Here is a 19,459-nt window from a genome sequence, read left to right on the forward strand (position 1 = left end):
TTCCATTTCCCCATTTCCATACCTTCTCTCCAATTTCTGTAGCATCTCCAGCAGGTAGGATGTCCAGGTCGGGGAGCAGTGCACAGGCTTCCAGCACCCTGTGGTACCATGTCTTCAGTTTCTCACGGCCAAATATGATGTTGTCTTGGACTGTGTCATTCTGTATCCAGGCCTGCTGGGGCACATACGCCACAGAGCCCTGTGGAGACAGAAAAGAGACTGTCAATATTTATTAAATGAAACCCTCAACTAAGAATATAACTTTGCACGTGGAACATAAGCTCACTACCTTAACAGTGACACGGCCGCTTCTTTTCTCTGTTTCACCAAGCATGGCGGACAACAAAGAGGACTTTCCACTGCCCACATGTCCGACCACAGCGACGAGAGCACCTCGTGGCACACGGATACTGATCCTGTCAACAAAGAAAGAAAGTGTCCTGTAAGTTTCTCTTTGTTTTAACTGTAGAATTGCTCATTTATTTTCTTTTTTTATAACTCATACCTTTTAAGACATGGAGGACCCTCTGCAGACCAGCTGAAAGTGCCATTTTCTATCACCACGTCTTCCCCATCTAAACAAGGAAGAAAGGTTGACTAAAATAGACAAAACCTGCAATAAACACTGAAGACAGGACACGTTCTTTCAACTTGAGCCGCAAACAGACTTCCAAAACAAAATTCCCCCTTGAAGTTACTCGTCAGAGTGCAGCCTGGGCGTAATTACAAGTGAATTTGCTTAATCACACAAATTACAGAGCTGTTGCTTTTTCACAAGCTGTCTTAGGAAGTGTTGACAGATTACAGACAGAGAACTGCATTATTTTCCTTTTTTATTTCTCTATGAATCATATGTCTGAATTCATGCTTTGATTTACGTTCAACCACTAAATGGGAACATCCCATAATTACCCTGTCTACCAGTCAGCCAGGGACCCAGGAAGTGACAGTGCATATGATCCATACAAGGCTGTGGTACTCCACACGTATAAACAACAAAATCTTGCGGTCTGCTTATATTGATTATGACAGCCTATGATTTTAGCAGTATGGAGAACAAATTGTAGAAATTAAACAGGGCAGAATAGTACTTTATTCGTTTAATGTTAACATTTATATATGGGCGGGGTTCCTACCAGAACTCAATGGAGCCTTTGAGACATTGTCCACTTTCAGTTCCTCTGAGCACAGGTACTTTCCCAGACGTCTCAGTGAAACCATAGCCTGAAACAGAGTCAGTGGTTGGTTAACTGATCTATATCTATCATATGAGAACATGAACATAAACCATCAGGCACCTAAGATTAAAAAAACAACATCTCAGAGCAATCCCACATATTCAATTAAAATGTCACCAACCTGCATGGTCGTGCTTATAGCAAAGGGAAGCTGGCTGAGTGGGGTCTTCAGGATGTTGATCAGCGCCATTGAGACAAAAACCTTCTGTGCATCCAGGACGTTCCTGTCATCTAGTGTCACGTAGACTCCAAACATGGCAAAGGCAATCTTGAAGGGAAAAAAAAGATCCTAAATGTTACCTTTACAGGAAAGAACTTGTGTAATGGATGATTTTTAGAGACACAATTTAAAGGATAAGGCTGGGGTTGTTATAAATTTCTCTAATTGTCAGTAACATATCTCATGAAAAGACCAAAACCAACAACAATGCCTTAGTCTGTCTCTTAGTTCACTCTTACTTCCCCGCCCTGTCTGTGGCCCTCAGCTCCAAGCCCATTTGTTCCTACTGAATATGAATCTTTAAAGACAGATCACAAATATATACTTTCATGTTTTGTTTTGTTTGTTGCCAAGCTACCATTCTGACTGACCTTGTACAACGCTCAGTGAACCAAACACTGTCAGTTTGAGGTCTGTATGCTGCCTTTTCATTAGCAGCGCTTTCACTTTGGAGCTCTTACCAGGAAAGAAGAGGAGTTGAAGGATGCGATGGAGATGGAATAAAGGATCTGAGACTTCTTCAGGGCTTTGAGTTCTTTTTCTCTATGGCCCAAAACCTGCTCCAGGAAGGCTTTCTCCCAGGCATAGAACTTCAAGATTTTTATTCCATTCAGGATCTCATTCATCAGTCTGATGCGGCCGTCCATGAACTTCATTTGGATCTCCTGTTGGCCAGACAGAGAGGTTTTATTATCAAAAAATAAGCTACCCAAAGCTGAAACTGTGGCACAGTGGAAAGACAATTACCAGACCACAGCAAATACATGCATTTGTGAACATGGGTTTGTCCGCTCTTATTACAGCTGTAGTAGTTTTCCTGAACATCATAGAACTTGTTTAATTCAGAAAGAATTTATAGCTTGTTACATTTTAGTGATTGTTATGACAAGGAAACAACAAAGGGCCAGGAATGCGGTTGCTGCATTCAAGACTAAGTTCGATTAAATTGGCATCCAAATTTACAGAACCGTCTGTTGCTTTTCCAAAGAAATGAAAAATGATGTCTTCCTACTGCCCACCCTTTCCTTTCATTGTTTTTCAAACACGTTATATGGGGCAGACATCAAAAGGACAAGAGAGAATGTACCATCCAGGCCAAACACCCACACGGCTCTTCAGTCACTATCTAAACCAGCTGTGGCATCCCTGACCTAACATGCCAGATGTGTCAGGGCTACTGAAGCAAAAGTGTGAAGGATTCCTGTAACTGCTTTTACCTGTAGCTTGCTTCTTTTCTTTGCTATGAATCCGTTGAGTGGAAAAATGAGAATGACAGTGGCAATTCCTGCCAATGCCGATGGGCCAAGATGCTAAATAAAACAAAGAATGAAATAGTGTCAAGGGCCTTTCAGTTAAAATTAAGTTGTGCACGAATGAGCGGCATTGTGAAAACATTTCGGACATACCTGCCAGAGAAAGAATAGACAAAGAGCAATTTCAATAGGAGCCAGCCAGACAGCGTTGAAGTACACCACAAAGTCCATGAGCTTCTGAGTGTCTGCCGAGACCAGATTCACAATCTCGCCCACAGTGCAAGTCCTCCTGGAGGCACTGTTTATCACCAAAGACTAGATTGTCGACAGAAAAAAACAGAGACATTTTAGCACTCCAGTATGAATTTACACCCTTGTAAAGATTTCAGACGATCATTCATCTGAGGTAAAAGCTGGTAATCATACACTGTTTTCCTGTCTGGAAGGAGAAACACAGTTTAGGTTAGCAGCTACATGTCCATGAATACAGATTCACCCACCTTCCTGTAAACCAAGCCCATGACTGCTGTCTTCACCCTCATTCCCACTGTGAAGCAGGTGTACATGTACTGATGGTTGAAGAGGGACTGGAGACAGGACAGCAGGAACATTAGAGTGGCGTAGAAGTAGCCTTTCCACAGCGGAGCGTCTTCGTCTCTCATGAAATCCAAAAGAAGACTGTGGAGGAAGAGATTAATACTTAATCAGGATGTTCAGTAGTTTGCACACACCTCAATTTCTTCTGCATGTAAGAGTCATGACTACACTGTATCAAAACCCTATTTCTATGGATGCTTTTACCTGGAGAGTAATGAATGAAACAAATCAAAGCAGACACAGACAGGTTTTCACCATGTCAACATGATTTTTTGACTGTGTTTTTTTTTTTATTACTTCCATTGTGTGCCTTAAACCAATGGCCGTGAGCACTGCTGTGGCTGCTGGCTTGCTGGTCCGCACAAAGTAGCTCGGGTTGCACAACAGTGCTCAGCTTGTGGCCGGGCTGCTCTCACACTTGGCCAGCGGCTCGCTTATTGTGGTCCGACAGCATTGCTGCCATATAGAGACTCCTCTCCCTCTCCTCTTGTCCGCCTTACTGCAGCACAGAGGCCTGTGGTCTGGTCTACTTTTCCTGCTCACAGCTCCATGACCGTAATTAACACTTCCACTGATTCTGTGCTGTGCAACAACAACATTCCAGTCTGGCTAGTGGGATTGTGTGGCCATGGCCTGTTTTCATTGCTGCCAGCTTCTGTTGTTGTTTGATTATCTGAGTCAAGAATTATTGAAAATAGGACAATGAAGGTGATATCTGAGGTGATAAACAAAGAGTTGTTTACACAGTTACATAATATATCTATGTATGTTCCAACAATCTGCCAAAGACATGTTTATTTCAATTATAGCAGGAAAATAGAAGTTATTTCAGTTAAATCTCTGAATTAATTTGGATAGTTTACCACCCAAAACCGCAATAAAACCCATGGACTGCAGTCCATCCAGGTAATTTAATTCTGAGCTGTGGTTTGGAAATATTGGCTGCAGCTTTCCTTTAATACAGTACATGCAATGCCATTTGGTCTGTGGGACGCGGAGAAATGAAAAAGTCATATTTGAGAAAATTTCTTTCCAAATATAAGGACAAAGTTATATGCAATAGCAACCTTCTTATAAGCAGTTTTATTGAGAACTTCTGTTTTTTTTATCAAGTCAAGCAGATTTAGGTGTTGTTGTACTCTTCCTGTAAGTCTTACCTAAGCACCTGGGGGATGGCGAACATGAAGGCATCGTGGAATATGATACATAGGGTACCGGTCAGGAAGTATGGACCAAACTTGCGTGCCAGCGCCCTCAGTAGGAAGAAGCCAGAGCTCTGCTCCTTGTGAAGCTTCCTGAGGAGCTGAGCCTGGTCTGGTAGTCTGCTCCCCAGCGCCACACCCGACGCTAAGTCCTTCTCCTGTCTGCCAGAGATAGAGAACGCACGCAGTTACAGACTACACATCTGTGTCAGAGATGCTCCAACATGATGCTGGCGCTTTCCAAGTCGTTAATGTAAAACAGACCAGAAAAACGACCTCTGTTGCTATTCACACCATCACTGGTGTACTCAAGAATTCACCAACAGTAAAAAAATGACATATTTATTGGAGTCAACGAGGGATCTTCAAAGAGCTGGGTCATGTTAACAAGCTTTGACACAGGGCTCTTGTCTTGACATTATGGTACTGTATGTCCTCAAGGGACCTCTTTGGACCTATTCTTAGCCCAGTCCCAGATGTCAATTTGCCGCAATCATGGCTAAGTGATGCTCTGCTCGGGTGATTAATTCAGCCAGCACCATGCTGACGATTGACCACATTGTAATAAAATGGAGTTTATTCTTTGGCTGTTAATCTTTGACAATAGCCAGACACTAAATTGTGGATTACAGGCCTATGTCAAAATAGCTATATAAGCCAGAGAAAACATGAAAGATAATGTGTGCATTGTGCACGTCTTTTCTTTGTGAATATTTGTCTTCTGCTGCACGTTTCTTCATGCTACAACTATTTGCAAATAAATTTAGAGGATTAAGCAGCCAATCACGGGGCTCATTAAAGGGCAGATTGCATGCTAAAAATCGAATTAGTACTACATATTATTGAAAAAAATATGTAGTATTCCATATAATGTCTTCTGTGGGTTAAGATGGAGCTTTCAAGTCTTGTAACCCTGATGATGTCTTTAGGGTTATGATGTCCTCAGGATTATTGCAGACTAAAACTGCGTTCAAGGAGTTTGATGGAGTTTGATTGACGAATGTATTAGGCAGAGAGGGTCAAAACTAACATAATGCTATTGGTTGTATTATGAGATATGTAGTGTTTTTTGGAACTCAAGTTTATGACCAAAGACCTGCAAAAATATGAATATTCCCACTTTGTGTTTTGTGCTAATTAGGAAATGTCAGCATGCAATAAGCTAAACTAAGCATGTTAGCATTGTCACTGTGAGCATGTTAGCATTTCAGCTCAAAGCACAGCTGAACCTGAGTACAGCCACACAGAGCAGTTTCAATGTTGTAGATCCATAGTCTTGTTTAATCTCTTAAATTTAGACTTTAATTTATTCTTTTGTTAGTCTCCAAACCTTATGAAAGTAAAACACCAAATTGTCAAACAGACATCCATCAACTAGTGTTCTCACTTTTGAAGTTTGGCACATTCATCTGTCCAGTCCTCTTCCAGCTCAGAGATGATCTTGTGCGACGTGTCTTCCTCCCTCAGGGTCCACAGATCCTCTGCTACCAGCGGAGTGCGATATCCTTTCACAACAAGCCTGAGGAGGATGATTCATACATATAATCGTCAACAAAACACATATTATTGTAAACAAGTACAAACTGTTGCTGTAGTGAGTCAGCCGAAAGGCAAAAAATGAGAGGTTTTTAAAGACCAATCTTACCCAGTGAACCACCAGAAGAGAATCTTTGACAGAAAAGAGGCATCTTTTACGGGACATGGATTCTGCAACAGATTAAAGACCAGACTTAGTGTTGTTTACGCGGTAAATCTCTCACCACTTTAAGGCCTTCGGGACATAAACAGTTTCACAGAGGCCGTTGGGTGATGGTTGAATGGGGCACTTGTGAGGAGTGTGTTTAATGATGCTGATGTGTGCACAGTCAGGTGGTCTGCTGTGGGGAGCAGAGGCCATGAACTCCCACACGACACGATAAATAGAGTTACGTGTTAGCGCATGGGGAAGATGACGTTTTGAGGTCTAGCGCAGACAGAGGGGAAATGTGTCATCACAAATTGTCCAACAAGTGCATAGACCCAAACACATGCAGACACACAGAAAGTTTGTTCTCTCACGCATTCCTTATGGCATCTCTCCACCCTGCCACCCCCTCACCAGAGTGTTTGCTCTGTTCATTACCAGCGCTCTCGCTCTTCGTCCCCTCACTTCCTCTCCTCTTGTGAGTAACTCTAACCAGAGCTTGGGGCGGAGAGGAGGAGGAGGTGGAGGAAGACGAGGAGGACACACCAAGGAACGACCAATGGGTGTGTCCGCCACGCCAGACTGCGGCTTCTGCACCCTCAGCCTCCCCACCACCGGCCAAGAAGTTCTTAGGGACTTTTCCAGCTATTTTGATTGTTTATCACCGGGGAAATATGAGACGTCACACGTCTGTTTGATTGATTAGAAGCTAATTTTCATTCACCTGTCAGCTGTCCTGAATCAACTCTCTATTTCAAGCTTGAGAAATTGTCGTCAGGCTAATGTTTGATGAGATAGTGAGATCTGTATTAAGTAACGGATGTGCTGTTGTGTGGTCACGGACTCAGCAGCAGCGGTCGTGGTGTTGTCCAACGCTGAAGTGAGTGAGCTGGCCTGGTATGCAGGAGAACGACACACACACATTCACACATTCACACCCCCCTCATAGGAAGCCAAACAGTGAAGTGAGAGTGGAAGGAGGGACGGAGGTGAATCACATCATTTCCTCCAAAAGGGAAAAATGTCTTGACAACAAAAGTTGAAAACCGCAAGATAGTTGCTCAGCTCGGCTTTTTTGTCCCTGGGTGTTGGATCGGGTTGTTTTTGACGGAAGTTGGATACATTCTCCCCTGCCTACCTTTTCCAAGACGGGTTTTCCCTCTGGAGGCTGGTCAGCAAAACAGCACAGGAAGAGCTGGGCCAGTTGGATTGTGAAGTAGGAGAAGAAGGCGAGGTATCGTACAATGTCCGAGGCAATGCCCTGTGGAATAAGAAAGCACAGATTAAGGAGGATGCCATAGGACTGAAAAATACCAGTCTTTAGCAAATGATCCTTTTTGTTTTGAGCTATTCCAGACAAGTTTCATAAGTTAGACTCTAATTTTGAGCTAGGGACACAATAAATTGCCTTTGTGGCCGTGCACATGCCACAGAAAAATAACAGTGTTCTTAAATCAAGACAATTCAATGTGTTTTGGTTGTTTCATCACTTTCAACATTACTTAACAAATCACACAACCTCCTGTGGCATACAGCGTCATTTTACTTCACTGTGGCTTTGTGTGCACTTTCACAACAACTTGAAAATTAATTACATGGCTTTTCCCATGCTTACACAATGTATAGGAGAGGATATGGTTTATACATCAAGATCACAAACACAATAAAGATTATTTTGGACCTTAAAACTAAATCAGTGAAAACCCCAAAGTCTTTAATGGCGTTCTTTATATAAATTAAACCACAGTTAAATCTGCCTCTCAGTCACGCTAAGAGCCTGTATCTGTAAATAGGGAGATTGTGGTTTTACAAACCAGCACCCTCACATTCAATCAAGCGTGCAGCTGCGATATTAACTACTTAGAGACTTTTGAGAAATGTAGGACTTGCTTGTCATTCTTGACGTACAGAAATTGGGGTTTGGCAGAGGCATTGTTTGACCACTGGGTCAGGGCCACTGCCACAGCCAGGCTGTTGTGCAGCAGAATGGGTTTGCACGAAAATCAGAGCCATAGTAAACAGTAACCACTTTCTCTGAATATGTTATGCTGTGCCCAGAAAGGAGATATGTAGGGGTCAAATGGATCCGGCCACACTGTGAAAAAACAGGGTCATGGTCAGAGAGTGGGTGAGAAAAATTTAGGTCAAGCGACTATGAATGGCCAATGGTCCTCAAACATGAACTCAGTCAACTCGCAATGCTGCAACATGAATTAGACACTTTCTTTATAAATGTTTACAAAACGTGTCAGTACAGGAGCTGTGCTGTAACACTTTTGCTCTTGTGTTATTGAACTAGAATAACTTTTTTTTTTTTAAATGTCTTCCAATAGTACGGGTATCAGCATGAATACTAAAACATTCTACATGACCTACTGTACCCCTAACACATATGCAAAAACACCTGTTGAATATAATGCTGGAGCTAGCAGCCATTTAACTCAGTGGAAACGGGGGAATAAAGCTAGCCTGGCTCTGTCCAAAGGTCAGAGAAATAAAACCTCTCCTACTTCACCTCAAAAACTCACTAATGAACACATAATATCTTGTTTGTTCAATTTGCACAAAAACAAGTGAAGCTTAAAACCACAAAGTTTTGATTTTACTCTCTTTTTGTACACGTTTTTATGGTTAATTGGTGACTTGTGGTGGCGATGGTAGGCAGATTTTGTTACCTTTGGACAGAGCCAGGCTAGCCGTTTCTCCGTCTTCATGCTAAGTTAAAGCTGGAGTGCAAAACTTTTGTCTCCCTTCTCTGGCAGTGGGAGTAAAGACACAATGCATGCTTATGATGTATGCCTGCAGGAGAGGTCCCATGTCCCTTGCCCATCAGGAAAAATTTTTTTAGTGGTTTGAGTGGTCTGTAGCATCCACTCATTAAACATTTCTTGGATAGTTCTTAAGTTTTCTACCATAGCTTCTGTGTTGCTCTCATAAGAGTATACGATATGAAATATATGTGTGGTCACCTATCCTATGTGCACGCGTGTGGTTGAATGAAATGAAAACATCTGTGTCTAAATTGTAAATGGCCTTGCGTTATGTGCGGATGCATAGATTTCCATCTGGCTGTGTTTACAGCACTGTAGGCCCATAAACACAGCGCTGACGTTCCTCTGGTCTGACCCTGGGCTGCCATGTCTCACCAGCATTTATCCCAGGGCCATCATTACTCTCCCCCAAGCAGTGTGGGAATGTCACACTGAGGACGATAAAACAGAAATATGGATGTGTGTGTTTGTGTGTTTTTTTTAGAAATGCAAATGCGACTGCCCCACGGCTGTGTGCGCTTAAATAGAAACTTACCCCATACAACAATGATTGCAGTGTCTGACACGACACGCAGAAAGAAAAGAAAAACTTAAACACACACAGGATTGACCAGAATTGGCAGTGTCATCCTCCAACACTTGGTTAACCTTCGGTTACCTTGGTTGAAATTGGGGGATGAAACAGAAACTCTTGTTGACACAGGGTATATCTCAAGCTGTGCTGCTGGAGTCTTGCGTCTAGACTATGGGTAGGAGTGGACCTGATTAGATATCCCTGCATCTTGTTTTTACACTGCAAGTTCACTGAGTTCAACTCTGACAAACACATTCACTTTGGCTTCAGGTTATTACTTTTTTTTCAATAGAGAGTTTTTGGATGCTTGGAATATATAGCATCATGTATACAGCAGGACACCGTGATCATATTTCTAATAAATGGCATGATATAGTGTTCAAACTCCATATTCAGTAATCAGCTAAAGACATACCTCGTCCATGGCCAGCTGGATCTTCGCTCTGAGAGGCACCAGGGAACAGACAACAGCCAAGACCCAGAACAGGAAGAGGAATACAGAGGAACGACAGCCTCTTATTCTTTCCAACTGGATGATGCATAAGGCCAAGATCTGGAGATTGAGAGAGACAGAAATACTTAATTTAAGAGTTCACAGGCAGGCTTCTTGCAGCATAGGAGAGGAAATGACTATCCCTGAGCCAGAAAGCACTCAAATCTGTGATGCCACGTTTTAAAACAACTTGGAGCGACTCAACAAGGACAGGAAACCATGTATGAATTGCTTTTTTGGAACTAAATGAAATCTTGTTGACATACCAATGAGCGTTTTATGATTACCATCAGTTCCAAACTTCGAACCAAGCTATTTTTCTTTTCCTGGTGATTTTTTTAGTAAAGATGGAGCTGCTCTGTTGCTCTGGGAAAGACTTTATTCCAAAATGCCATTCAGTCAAAGAAAAATGAAGCACCATTTCTCCTGCATTAGGTGCCAATGTTTCTTAACAGAGCAAAGAGGGTATAATCCTATTTATCCAGATCTAATGCAGCCAATGGTGGTTTAGTGAAAGAACTTGGGTTTCTGGGATTTTCCTGGCCGCAGGCACAGATGTGATTTGGCTGACTTCCGCCAATAAGGAAACTACACATGTATGGTATGCTGGATGCCCTGTACATATTGCCTAAACTTATTTATTACATGCTTTCTGTAAAAGACATAGGCCTGATTCAGTGTTTGAACGTGGCTGTCTGTTGGCCTACTCAGAGGAGTCATGCATCTGCCGTTGAACCACGATATAATTGGTCCTTCTCTGAGTGGTTGGCCAAGTGAGACGTCACTTTGTCATGCCAGCTCATCACCAAGTGGGGAGAAAGCAGGTTTAGGTTTCATGGAGTACCACAGTGGTTACTTTGGGATGAGCCACAGTACTGTCCTGTTATAAGCCATAGCGGGTTATTATGTAAGTTTTTCACATAAACACCCTCATACATTTTATGGGGGGAGATGTGTACAGATTTCTGTGTGGTGGCCAAGTGGATGAACATGTTTATGTGGACCGTATAAACAACATACGGGGTTCACGCTTACTTGCTGTGGTGACACACTGATCATTTCTTCTTTTGTTCATTTATTTTTCTGACACACTTGATATTTTCCAGTCTATTGAAGGATGAACACAGACAGAAAGGCACTAACAATCATACCTATGGGGAATTTAGAGTCTCCGGTCCACCTGACTGGATGTTGGAGCCAAAAGCACACCTAGAGGGGATGCGAACACAGGGACACCATGGCAACTCAAAGCTTGTGAACGTTCAAGAATTTGACGTGCTTTAGAGGTGTTGAAGTCCTAATTACAAGTACTACTTACTACGTACTAGTTACTGAGTTGCTTTTTACTTACACTATTTTACATGTCTAGTTTTTAACCCATTCATTGATTTTGGCCACTTGGCGGGAACGCAACAAGCTGTAAATAAGGAATTACTGTCACCTCATAGGTTATATTGCAAATATGAAGGCAAACAGTCGCTTTTTTACACATCAAGCCGATTTAAAGCAATACAAGCATTCTTTTTGAGTCATGCCCTTGTCCACCCAGATGTGTTCAAATATTCACTCTTCTTTTAGCTTCAATTTGGTCTCTACAAACTCCTGAAGGAAATACATGGCTAAATGCTCGACTAAAAAGTAAGAAACAGAAAAGAAAGATGCTTTAAAAAAAGAAAATCCTGTTCCTGATGGGAACTACAGACATCAGCTGCAGACAGTGATAATTCTCTGTGTTTTCATCACCATGAGCAATGTATTTTACATTAGTCATGTGATCCATTGTTGATTTAAAAATATAGATAACTTGCAGTTTTAAGTAGTATTTTAATCAATCAACAACACTTGATTATCGCCAAAAAGCACTGTTTTTAAAAGTTAAAAAAGGTTTCAATACTGCACGTTGATTTTATATCCTAGTTTTGATCAACTCAATTCTTCTATGGGAATCAGCAGCACCAAGCCCATGGTAAGAACTTAATGTACTCAACTGCTGGTACTTTATGTCCGGAACTGATAATGAGGTTGAGGCTGCATCCGCCCCTACCAAGCCTTAACATAAGTGAGGGGTTCGTAAAGCTGACCCTGGGTCAGCATCTGAGGGAAAGGACCCTCCTATTCCTAGCCTTCCGCTCTGACTTCCCATATTGCTGAAAACCATCAGCCCATATTTGTAGAAGTCAGTGGGTGGAACTAAGTCTATCACTGAGCCTTGAATCAAACCCCTACCTTATAATTACATGGGAAGTGTGCAGTGCTGGGGAAGGAATAGGACATTTACGTCATGGTATTGCTGATTATAGTCAGTGTCATGAGAGTACTTTTCATCAATAGTGACCATGATTCGTTCGTGGGCTGAAAACTGTTCCCATACATTAACTTGAGTTGAATTGCAACAAAACAAGTTAGTCAGAGCAACAAGAGCACAGTGTTCCAGGCCTGCACCCAAGGAACGGGTGGTGGTGATGGTGGTGGTGGTGGGTGGCTACAATCAGCATCAAGAAAATTATATCCTTATATCCTAATAAATATAGACTTGGCAAGTAATTTTAAAGATCGGTGACACGATCTTAATCGGGTAAGTAGTTTGTTGTCTGTCCGCTTGGTCTGATAAAGTATATCCTCAAAATAAATGACCTATTTTTGGAAATATTTCCCTTTATATAGGGACGTCTTAGTGAATTTGGTACTTAAACATGCTGCTATTTATTCAAGAGTCTGAGAAGACCACAGTTGGGCAAGGCTGTCTGACTTGAGACTGTGCAGCACCTGTATAAGGCTGCAGAGAGAGGAAGCTCTGTGGGTATAGCTATACAGCTACAGCAGCCCTTCGTATCCAGACTCAGCGCCCTGGTACTGCAGTCATTGTAATTCTTACATCACTCCTGCTCAGGATAAACAGCATTTTAAACTTGCCATGCCACCCATGTTGTCAGCTGCACCCCGTTTTCTCTTTGCTCCTACTCATCAGTTAAACATCATTTAAAATCTGCAGAAAATGAGTGGGATCAATGTTCTGAGAAACATTCAGGGTTGTTTCCATCAACACAAGCCACTGAAATCATTTCTCTGATTGCACACTAGCCCTTATCTTCTATAAATAATGTTATGTAGCCCACTGTACATGCCACTCTAGACACAAGATGTTTGGAGGGAGAAGAGACAAACAACATTTGTAAAGATTAAAGATCTAAACTGCATAAAGGTCTGATTTGGATCTAAACATTTGAGTTTTGTGAGTCATTTTTTCCTCAGATTTGAGCAAATCAATGTGCACCCTATGGATTTTGGATATGGTTTTGTTTATAAAAAACACAAGGTTCTTATTCCAAGGTGAATTTGATGAATGCTTTGTCCTTTATCTCTTCTTCCTTTCTGCATTGCAATTAAACACGTTGCACCTTAAGTACAGTTTTGGTCAGAACAATGGCGCTCAAAGAAGAAACTGGCTTCAAAACTTCCAGTCCAACAGCACACCTGTAGCCTATATAAAGACCAAACCTTTCTATGTAATTAGTTTTAACAGAGGCTACAATTGTGTTTGTCACCTTTGGTGGTTTTGTGTGTTGTTTTTTTTTAAATGAACGAAAAGGTTGCAAGCGATTCAAATGAGCTTGATTTAAAGCACATGATTAGTCAAGGCACTGCCACTACTGAACAACTCATCATGCAACTGCATGATTGGATAAGCATCAATGAAAAACATCACTGGCCAAGCACTGTCCGTGCACATATAGTTTATGAGTGAGTCATGCTCACAGTTTAATTGGCCTGCAGTGGCAATGATGTGGGGAAAAAAACATAATATACTTTGGAAAAGATCAAAAAGACAGTATATAAACCAAAAAATCTGACATATTTGTGGTTTACATACTGTCTTTTCCCTATTATATATGGTCTCCCACTTGCACAGCACCTACCCATAACATTTTTCAGTGTATTTAAACTTTGCACGTATGTACGTACACCGATTCCACATCAAACAGTAGCTGATGTCACTACACATGTACTCTGCTGCCTGATGAGTGGTGGTTAAATACTGGCGGCATTTACAGGCTGGTGTAATATTTGCATTGCCTGCAGCACTATAAATCTATCCCTGGATATGCATCTTTGCACCTCAGTGTCCGGCCAACATACGGTACACATAGACTATATATTCTTTCATTTTTCTGCACATTGACATGTGAGCCAGCAGGACACGGGCTGAAATATTCCCAAACTTCTCTGTTGCCCAGAGCAACACGGGAGCGATGTCAGATGTGCGATTTGAGCTTCAAATCAGCTGCACGGCTCAATAGTTAAAGCTTTTTCCATACTCACACCATGGATGCACTGAGACTCTGAAAAACTTACTAACCATACTCACAAAAAAACAATTGCATGGGTCATTGGAATTCACTGTGTTGTCCTTCCGCCTTCTCATTTCATCACCTCTTAAAACTTGTTCAGGGACAAATGACAGGGCACATTCTGTGTGCTTATCTCTAGAAACTTGTGAAATTGCTTTAAAGTAATGAGCTACACACACACAGTACATGGACTAGTGTTTCAGGTGGATGAGTTTACAAACTGACTTAAGACAATATCCATGTTGAAGATGGACCTTGATCTTTAGATTCATCACTTTGCCGGATGCTACTCATCCACCCTTGACGCACTAATGCAGATGTCACACAAGAAGTGTGAAGTGTTGGAAGCTTTTATAGCTCAAAAAAATCATGAAATTGAAATGACAGATATGAGTAAGAAGATCAAAATCGGAAAGGAGTCACAGTATTTACCACAGTCATGCTGCGTATGATGGGGCTGAGTAGGAAGACCATATGCTGCTGAATCTCCTGGCTCCTCTCCAGCAGGATGTAGAAGAACTCCACAAAGCCAAAGGAGGCCAGCAGGAAACCCAACACCTGAGCAGGACAGGAGAGCAATGGAAGACTGAATTGAGAAACTTTGCTGTCACATGTGCCAATGTATTTCTTTTTATTGTTTTTACAATAAACCGGAGAGTGGCCAAAGTCTTTGTCAAGTCTCACCATCTTGGCAGTGCAGAGGCAGGAGATTCGAATGCGTCCGCAGTCATGGCAGTAGAGGTGAAGGACGTAGAAAGGGGCCAGCAACCACAGATAGATACAGGGGACCCACACCAGTACTGTGTTCTGGAAACACTGGGTCAGGTCCGGGTTGGCTGTGTACCACGTACGGTTCCAGTCCTACAACAAAAATAAAGTCAGAAGTTTAGATCAAGAGAAGATACCTGACATCCATCATCTGACAGACAGAGCATAGGAGAGCCAGGTCCAGAGAATTCAGACTTGGTGCAGGTCCTGCGTTTCATCCATTAAAGCAGCGGAGAGTGAAAACCACATCAAGTCAACAGAAAATGTGTCTGTGCCCAATCCCAACAGAGTGTGAGTTGGAAGAGGCCTCCTTTTGCAAAAAAGCTGAGTCAGTTTTGGGTTGTTGTTTTTTTTGTTTTTTTGACCACATCTCTGGTTTGTTTTACTAATTTGAGTAGGACAGTGTAAACTGTCACCACATTTAAATGTGAGGTCAAGGATTATACTAATAATGAAGCCTATAAACAATATAAGTCCCTGCAGACGAGGTGTGTTGGGCAAATGCTGCCAAACGTTATGTAACAGCAGCAGAGGCATTTGTCTTTTAAAAGACACACACACACACACACACACACACACACACACACACACACACACACACACACACACACACACACACACACAGGGGCTAAGTGGCTTGTTGTTGTCTTGCTTCCCTTGTTTATCACCTCAGTGGCCTAATGAGGGGCAGGGTGTCTGGCTGTGCTAACAAGGCTGCCCTGCGGAGTCACCACAGGAAGTGGTTTAAAGCTTCTAGCATGGCGAAGTAGTCTGGCCCTCCTGGTAGAGTCCCAACTGGGATAAGGGACAGAAGCCACAATTGCAGCTGCAGGATCATTATGGATCGCAGCTCTGCCGGTGAACCACATCAGGTGAGACTCTTGTGGGCAGCATGTCTCAGCATGAGTGGTGATTAATTCACGTTTCCCAAACACTACTGTTCCCAATGTCTGGAGCCACAAGGGTCTGATTCATGGTCTGACTGTACTGATACCTTTTTGAATCACACAGGGTCACAAAAAATCCAACTTAACTCTTTATAATACAGGTGGTTTAGGTTATATAATGAACACGCCATTTTGCACATTCGTTATACTAGTGGTCTCTGTGAGCACTGATGTACCAAAATCCATTAAAGTGATGAATCTCTTGAGAGGCAGTGAGTGGGAGGCTACTTTCGCAGACCCTTCTGACTCCTGCGGTCAGTGGCAGGCGGATGAACAGAACACTTTTATGTAAGAAATCCAATTTGTCAAACCGCCTCCAAGCACTTTCTTGTGCATTTTTCTCGGTACTTATGCTGTTTCTCACCCTTGGCTGAGGTGGTTGCAGTGAACTAGTAGATACCAAATGCTGTGGTACTGCAAGGTGGTTTATTTTTACCTGAAAAACACAGCGATGTGAAAAGTGGGAGAGACTTTTTGCTGTGTTGCAAATCTGCTAGAGATCCAGAGCAATGCAGTGGCTCATAACGAGTTAATGAAATCTTAAGGCCGTTTTATGGTTGTGAGTAGATTCTTTTAACATTACATCCTTAAACTGGTTTGTGAGCACAACAGCGGTATGCTAATGTGATTATATGATGTGTATGACACTGTAACTTCAGAAGGCATAGATCACTTTCCTGGCAGTTTCCCCTTGACTTTGATCTGCTTTTTGTTTGTTTTTTCAAATTACAGGATGGCTTGATTTAAGAGAAAAGTACACTGCTAGCTCCTAACTTGGCCCCTTTCAATCAAACCTCTACTGCTGAGCTGCAAGTTCAGTTCAGTATTAAAGCCATATAAATCAACTTCTCTATCCTAGGGCTGTGCGAATGATGCTTTTCCAAAAGTATGTGAAAGTTTGATTACTACAGTGAATAACTGAAAGCACTTTGAAGCCAGCTGGTAAAACATCCTTTTTGTGATGAATGGCTAAGAACATCACATCTGCACTTCTGAACCTTTGAGGAAAAGAGACCTGCACAAGATAACACTGACTTTACTTTTACTTTCTCTCAACAAAGTTTGATAGCCATTGTTCTGAGCTTTTGCAAGAGCAAATACTGAGAAAGAAAGTGGCAAGTTGAGAGCGAGTGCATTTTTTTCATTTTGGCATTCTAGCAGGCCATCCTTTGAGCCGGGATTTAGCATGTGGAGGTTTGCTCATATACAAGACTAAAAAGCCTTTCCAACAACAACAGCTCACTTAGTGTGACGCATCTCCACCTCTCAGCATCTCATTGAGCTGAATCACAGAGCAGAGTGACGGTAAACGCAACTCTGACATGCATCAAAGGTAAAATCTCCCATTCAGACTTGCTTTAGATTAAATTTCTAATGCACTCGCATGCGTACAGGCTGAAAACTGAGAAGGTCAGCCACATGTATGCTAAGGTGATTTTCTTCCTGTACTGTTTAGTGCTGCCTGCTAACATTTTAGCTTGACCCACTCTCCTCCCACTTCCTCTTCTACACACAATCTTATTATTTTTCATGCTATTGTTAGTAATATACAGCTAAAAACCTAACCTGACCACCTATGCTGCTAATGAGCAGCACAGTTGATGGACAAGGACACGAGAACATCATTCTAATGTGACCAATGCTAATGGAATTAACCCCTAAAACAATCAATGCTGACTATTAAACAAGTTAACAGGAATGAGCAAACATTATCACAATTATCTCAATGTGTCATGCATTTCAATTGACATACAACAACCGTGGCTGCTCATAATGCAGGCTCAGGAAGACAAAAACAAACTTTTGCATGACCATTTACTAATTAACGTTGGCTTATATCATTAGAGCATGCATTTTGTGACAATAAAAACTTTCCTCATAACAGAATTAGATATGATACATTATCTGGTCTTGGCAAAGAAACACACACACAAACGGGAAATAGTCCAAGGTCAGTGAACACATAACAAACTCACCCATAGAGGGTCCAGGCCGCTAAGTCTGCAAAAGGCATCCATCCACTCGCTTGCTCCTTCCTCCCTGATGCTCTACTTGTTGGGATCTTTCAGCCCTGCTCCTCACACTGGATAGCACACACTTAGCACCAGTAAGTGTCTGTGTGAGTGTGTGAGACGTGGGGAGAAAGAGTTCAGTATGTGTGTACTTATTAGACTTGTCCTCTCTAGCCAATGGTAGTAAATTTTGGCTTTAGCTGGTTCCTGTCTGTCTGTCTGGGTGGCACGCTCTATGTTTTAATAAACTAAAGCGTGTGTGTGTGTGTGTGTGAGTGTCTCTATGTATGTGTGTTTGAGTGTGTGTCTGCGTTACTTTTCCTCCCCTTTAATAAAACATCTTCTCTCAATGAAACTCTCTGTTTTTGTCTGCCTCGCTGTTTGAACTGCTGCTGTCCTAAGATCCTGTGTCTTTCTGGCTCTCACTCCGTCTGCCTGCTGTTTATGAGTGTGTCTCCTTGTTGGGTGGGTGGAAATATCTCTCTCTCCCTCTCTCTCTCTCTTCTCCCACATTTGCTGGATTTCGATCAAAACACCACAGCTACTCCCCTCTATGAGATGACAGTCCCACACCCAGACACACTCCTCCCCTTACCTCCTTTCTCACTCCTTCTTTCCCCTTTTCCCCCACATCCTAAACCATCTTCTCACCCTGTAGTGTCTGTTTGTGCACATACACTGAACTGAGGGCCACGACATTTAAACAAATGCCATGGTTTTAAAAACCCTTACTGAACTCAAATCCAGGATAATAGCAACTCTTAGTCACTGTTGTGTGACAGCTATTCATACTGTATGTATCACCAGAAGGATGCAAAGTTTAACACATTAGCATGTATGTGTGGAAGCCCCTTTGCAAGTGGACACCAGCACTAATTTACAACATACAGTAGTGTGAGTCATAAAAATGTTTTTCAGTCCAGAGTTTCAGTGGAAAATGTGGAGCCACATCCATGACACAAAGCATCACATGCACTTCCATGTATTGGAAAACTACATGCTGATATAGGAAGAGAAGAGAACGTATTTGGTTAATAGGTCATCATATTAGACTGAAACTTGCACCGTAATCGGAAAACGTGAAATCATCATGTAACTTTGTCACAAAGTGTCATGTTGAACTAGAAAATGCATGTCCTGCAGAAAATGTTTGGGAATGCTGATTTACTAAAGCTAAACTGGATAAATAGCTTAAATCAGTAAGAAGAAGTTAAAGTAGGGAGAATAGTTGAAAAAAGTAAGAATGGTTTTAATTAAGTTGAATAATGCCAATAAAAAAGATGTCAAAAAAGACAGCACGCCAAGAATGCACCTGAACACACACACACACACACACACACACACACACACA

General features: G+C 42.0%; 1 protein-coding gene across 1 annotated transcript in view; it reads right to left on the reverse strand.

The window, feature by feature from the left end:
- abcc6a (ATP-binding cassette, sub-family C (CFTR/MRP), member 6a) overlaps positions 1-18,654 on the reverse strand; it is a 24,739-nt gene extending 6,085 nt beyond the window's left edge. The window contains exons 1-17 of the mRNA XM_032538702.1: positions 18,073-18,654; positions 15,066-15,242; positions 14,814-14,939; positions 9,955-10,092; positions 7,333-7,455; positions 6,156-6,217; positions 5,898-6,029; positions 4,466-4,672; positions 3,212-3,389; positions 2,865-3,026; positions 2,676-2,768; positions 1,920-2,123; positions 1,360-1,506; positions 1,137-1,224; positions 506-575; positions 290-416; positions 23-199 (exon numbers count right to left, since the gene is read on the reverse strand). Coding sequence (XP_032394593.1) covers positions 23-199; positions 290-416; positions 506-575; positions 1,137-1,224; positions 1,360-1,506; positions 1,920-2,123; positions 2,676-2,768; positions 2,865-3,026; positions 3,212-3,389; positions 4,466-4,672; positions 5,898-6,029; positions 6,156-6,217; positions 7,333-7,455; positions 9,955-10,092; positions 14,814-14,939; positions 15,066-15,242; positions 18,073-18,114 — 2,253 coding nt within the window. The 5' untranslated portion in view covers positions 18,115-18,654. The remainder of the gene's footprint in view (positions 1-22; positions 200-289; positions 417-505; positions 576-1,136; positions 1,225-1,359; positions 1,507-1,919; positions 2,124-2,675; positions 2,769-2,864; positions 3,027-3,211; positions 3,390-4,465; positions 4,673-5,897; positions 6,030-6,155; positions 6,218-7,332; positions 7,456-9,954; positions 10,093-14,813; positions 14,940-15,065; positions 15,243-18,072) is intronic.
- Positions 18,655-19,459: the final 805 nt, after the last annotated feature.

Source organism: Etheostoma spectabile, chromosome 2 (genome assembly GCF_008692095.1).
Source record: "Etheostoma spectabile isolate EspeVRDwgs_2016 chromosome 2, UIUC_Espe_1.0, whole genome shotgun sequence".
NCBI lineage: Eukaryota > Metazoa > Chordata > Actinopteri > Perciformes > Percidae > Etheostoma > Etheostoma spectabile.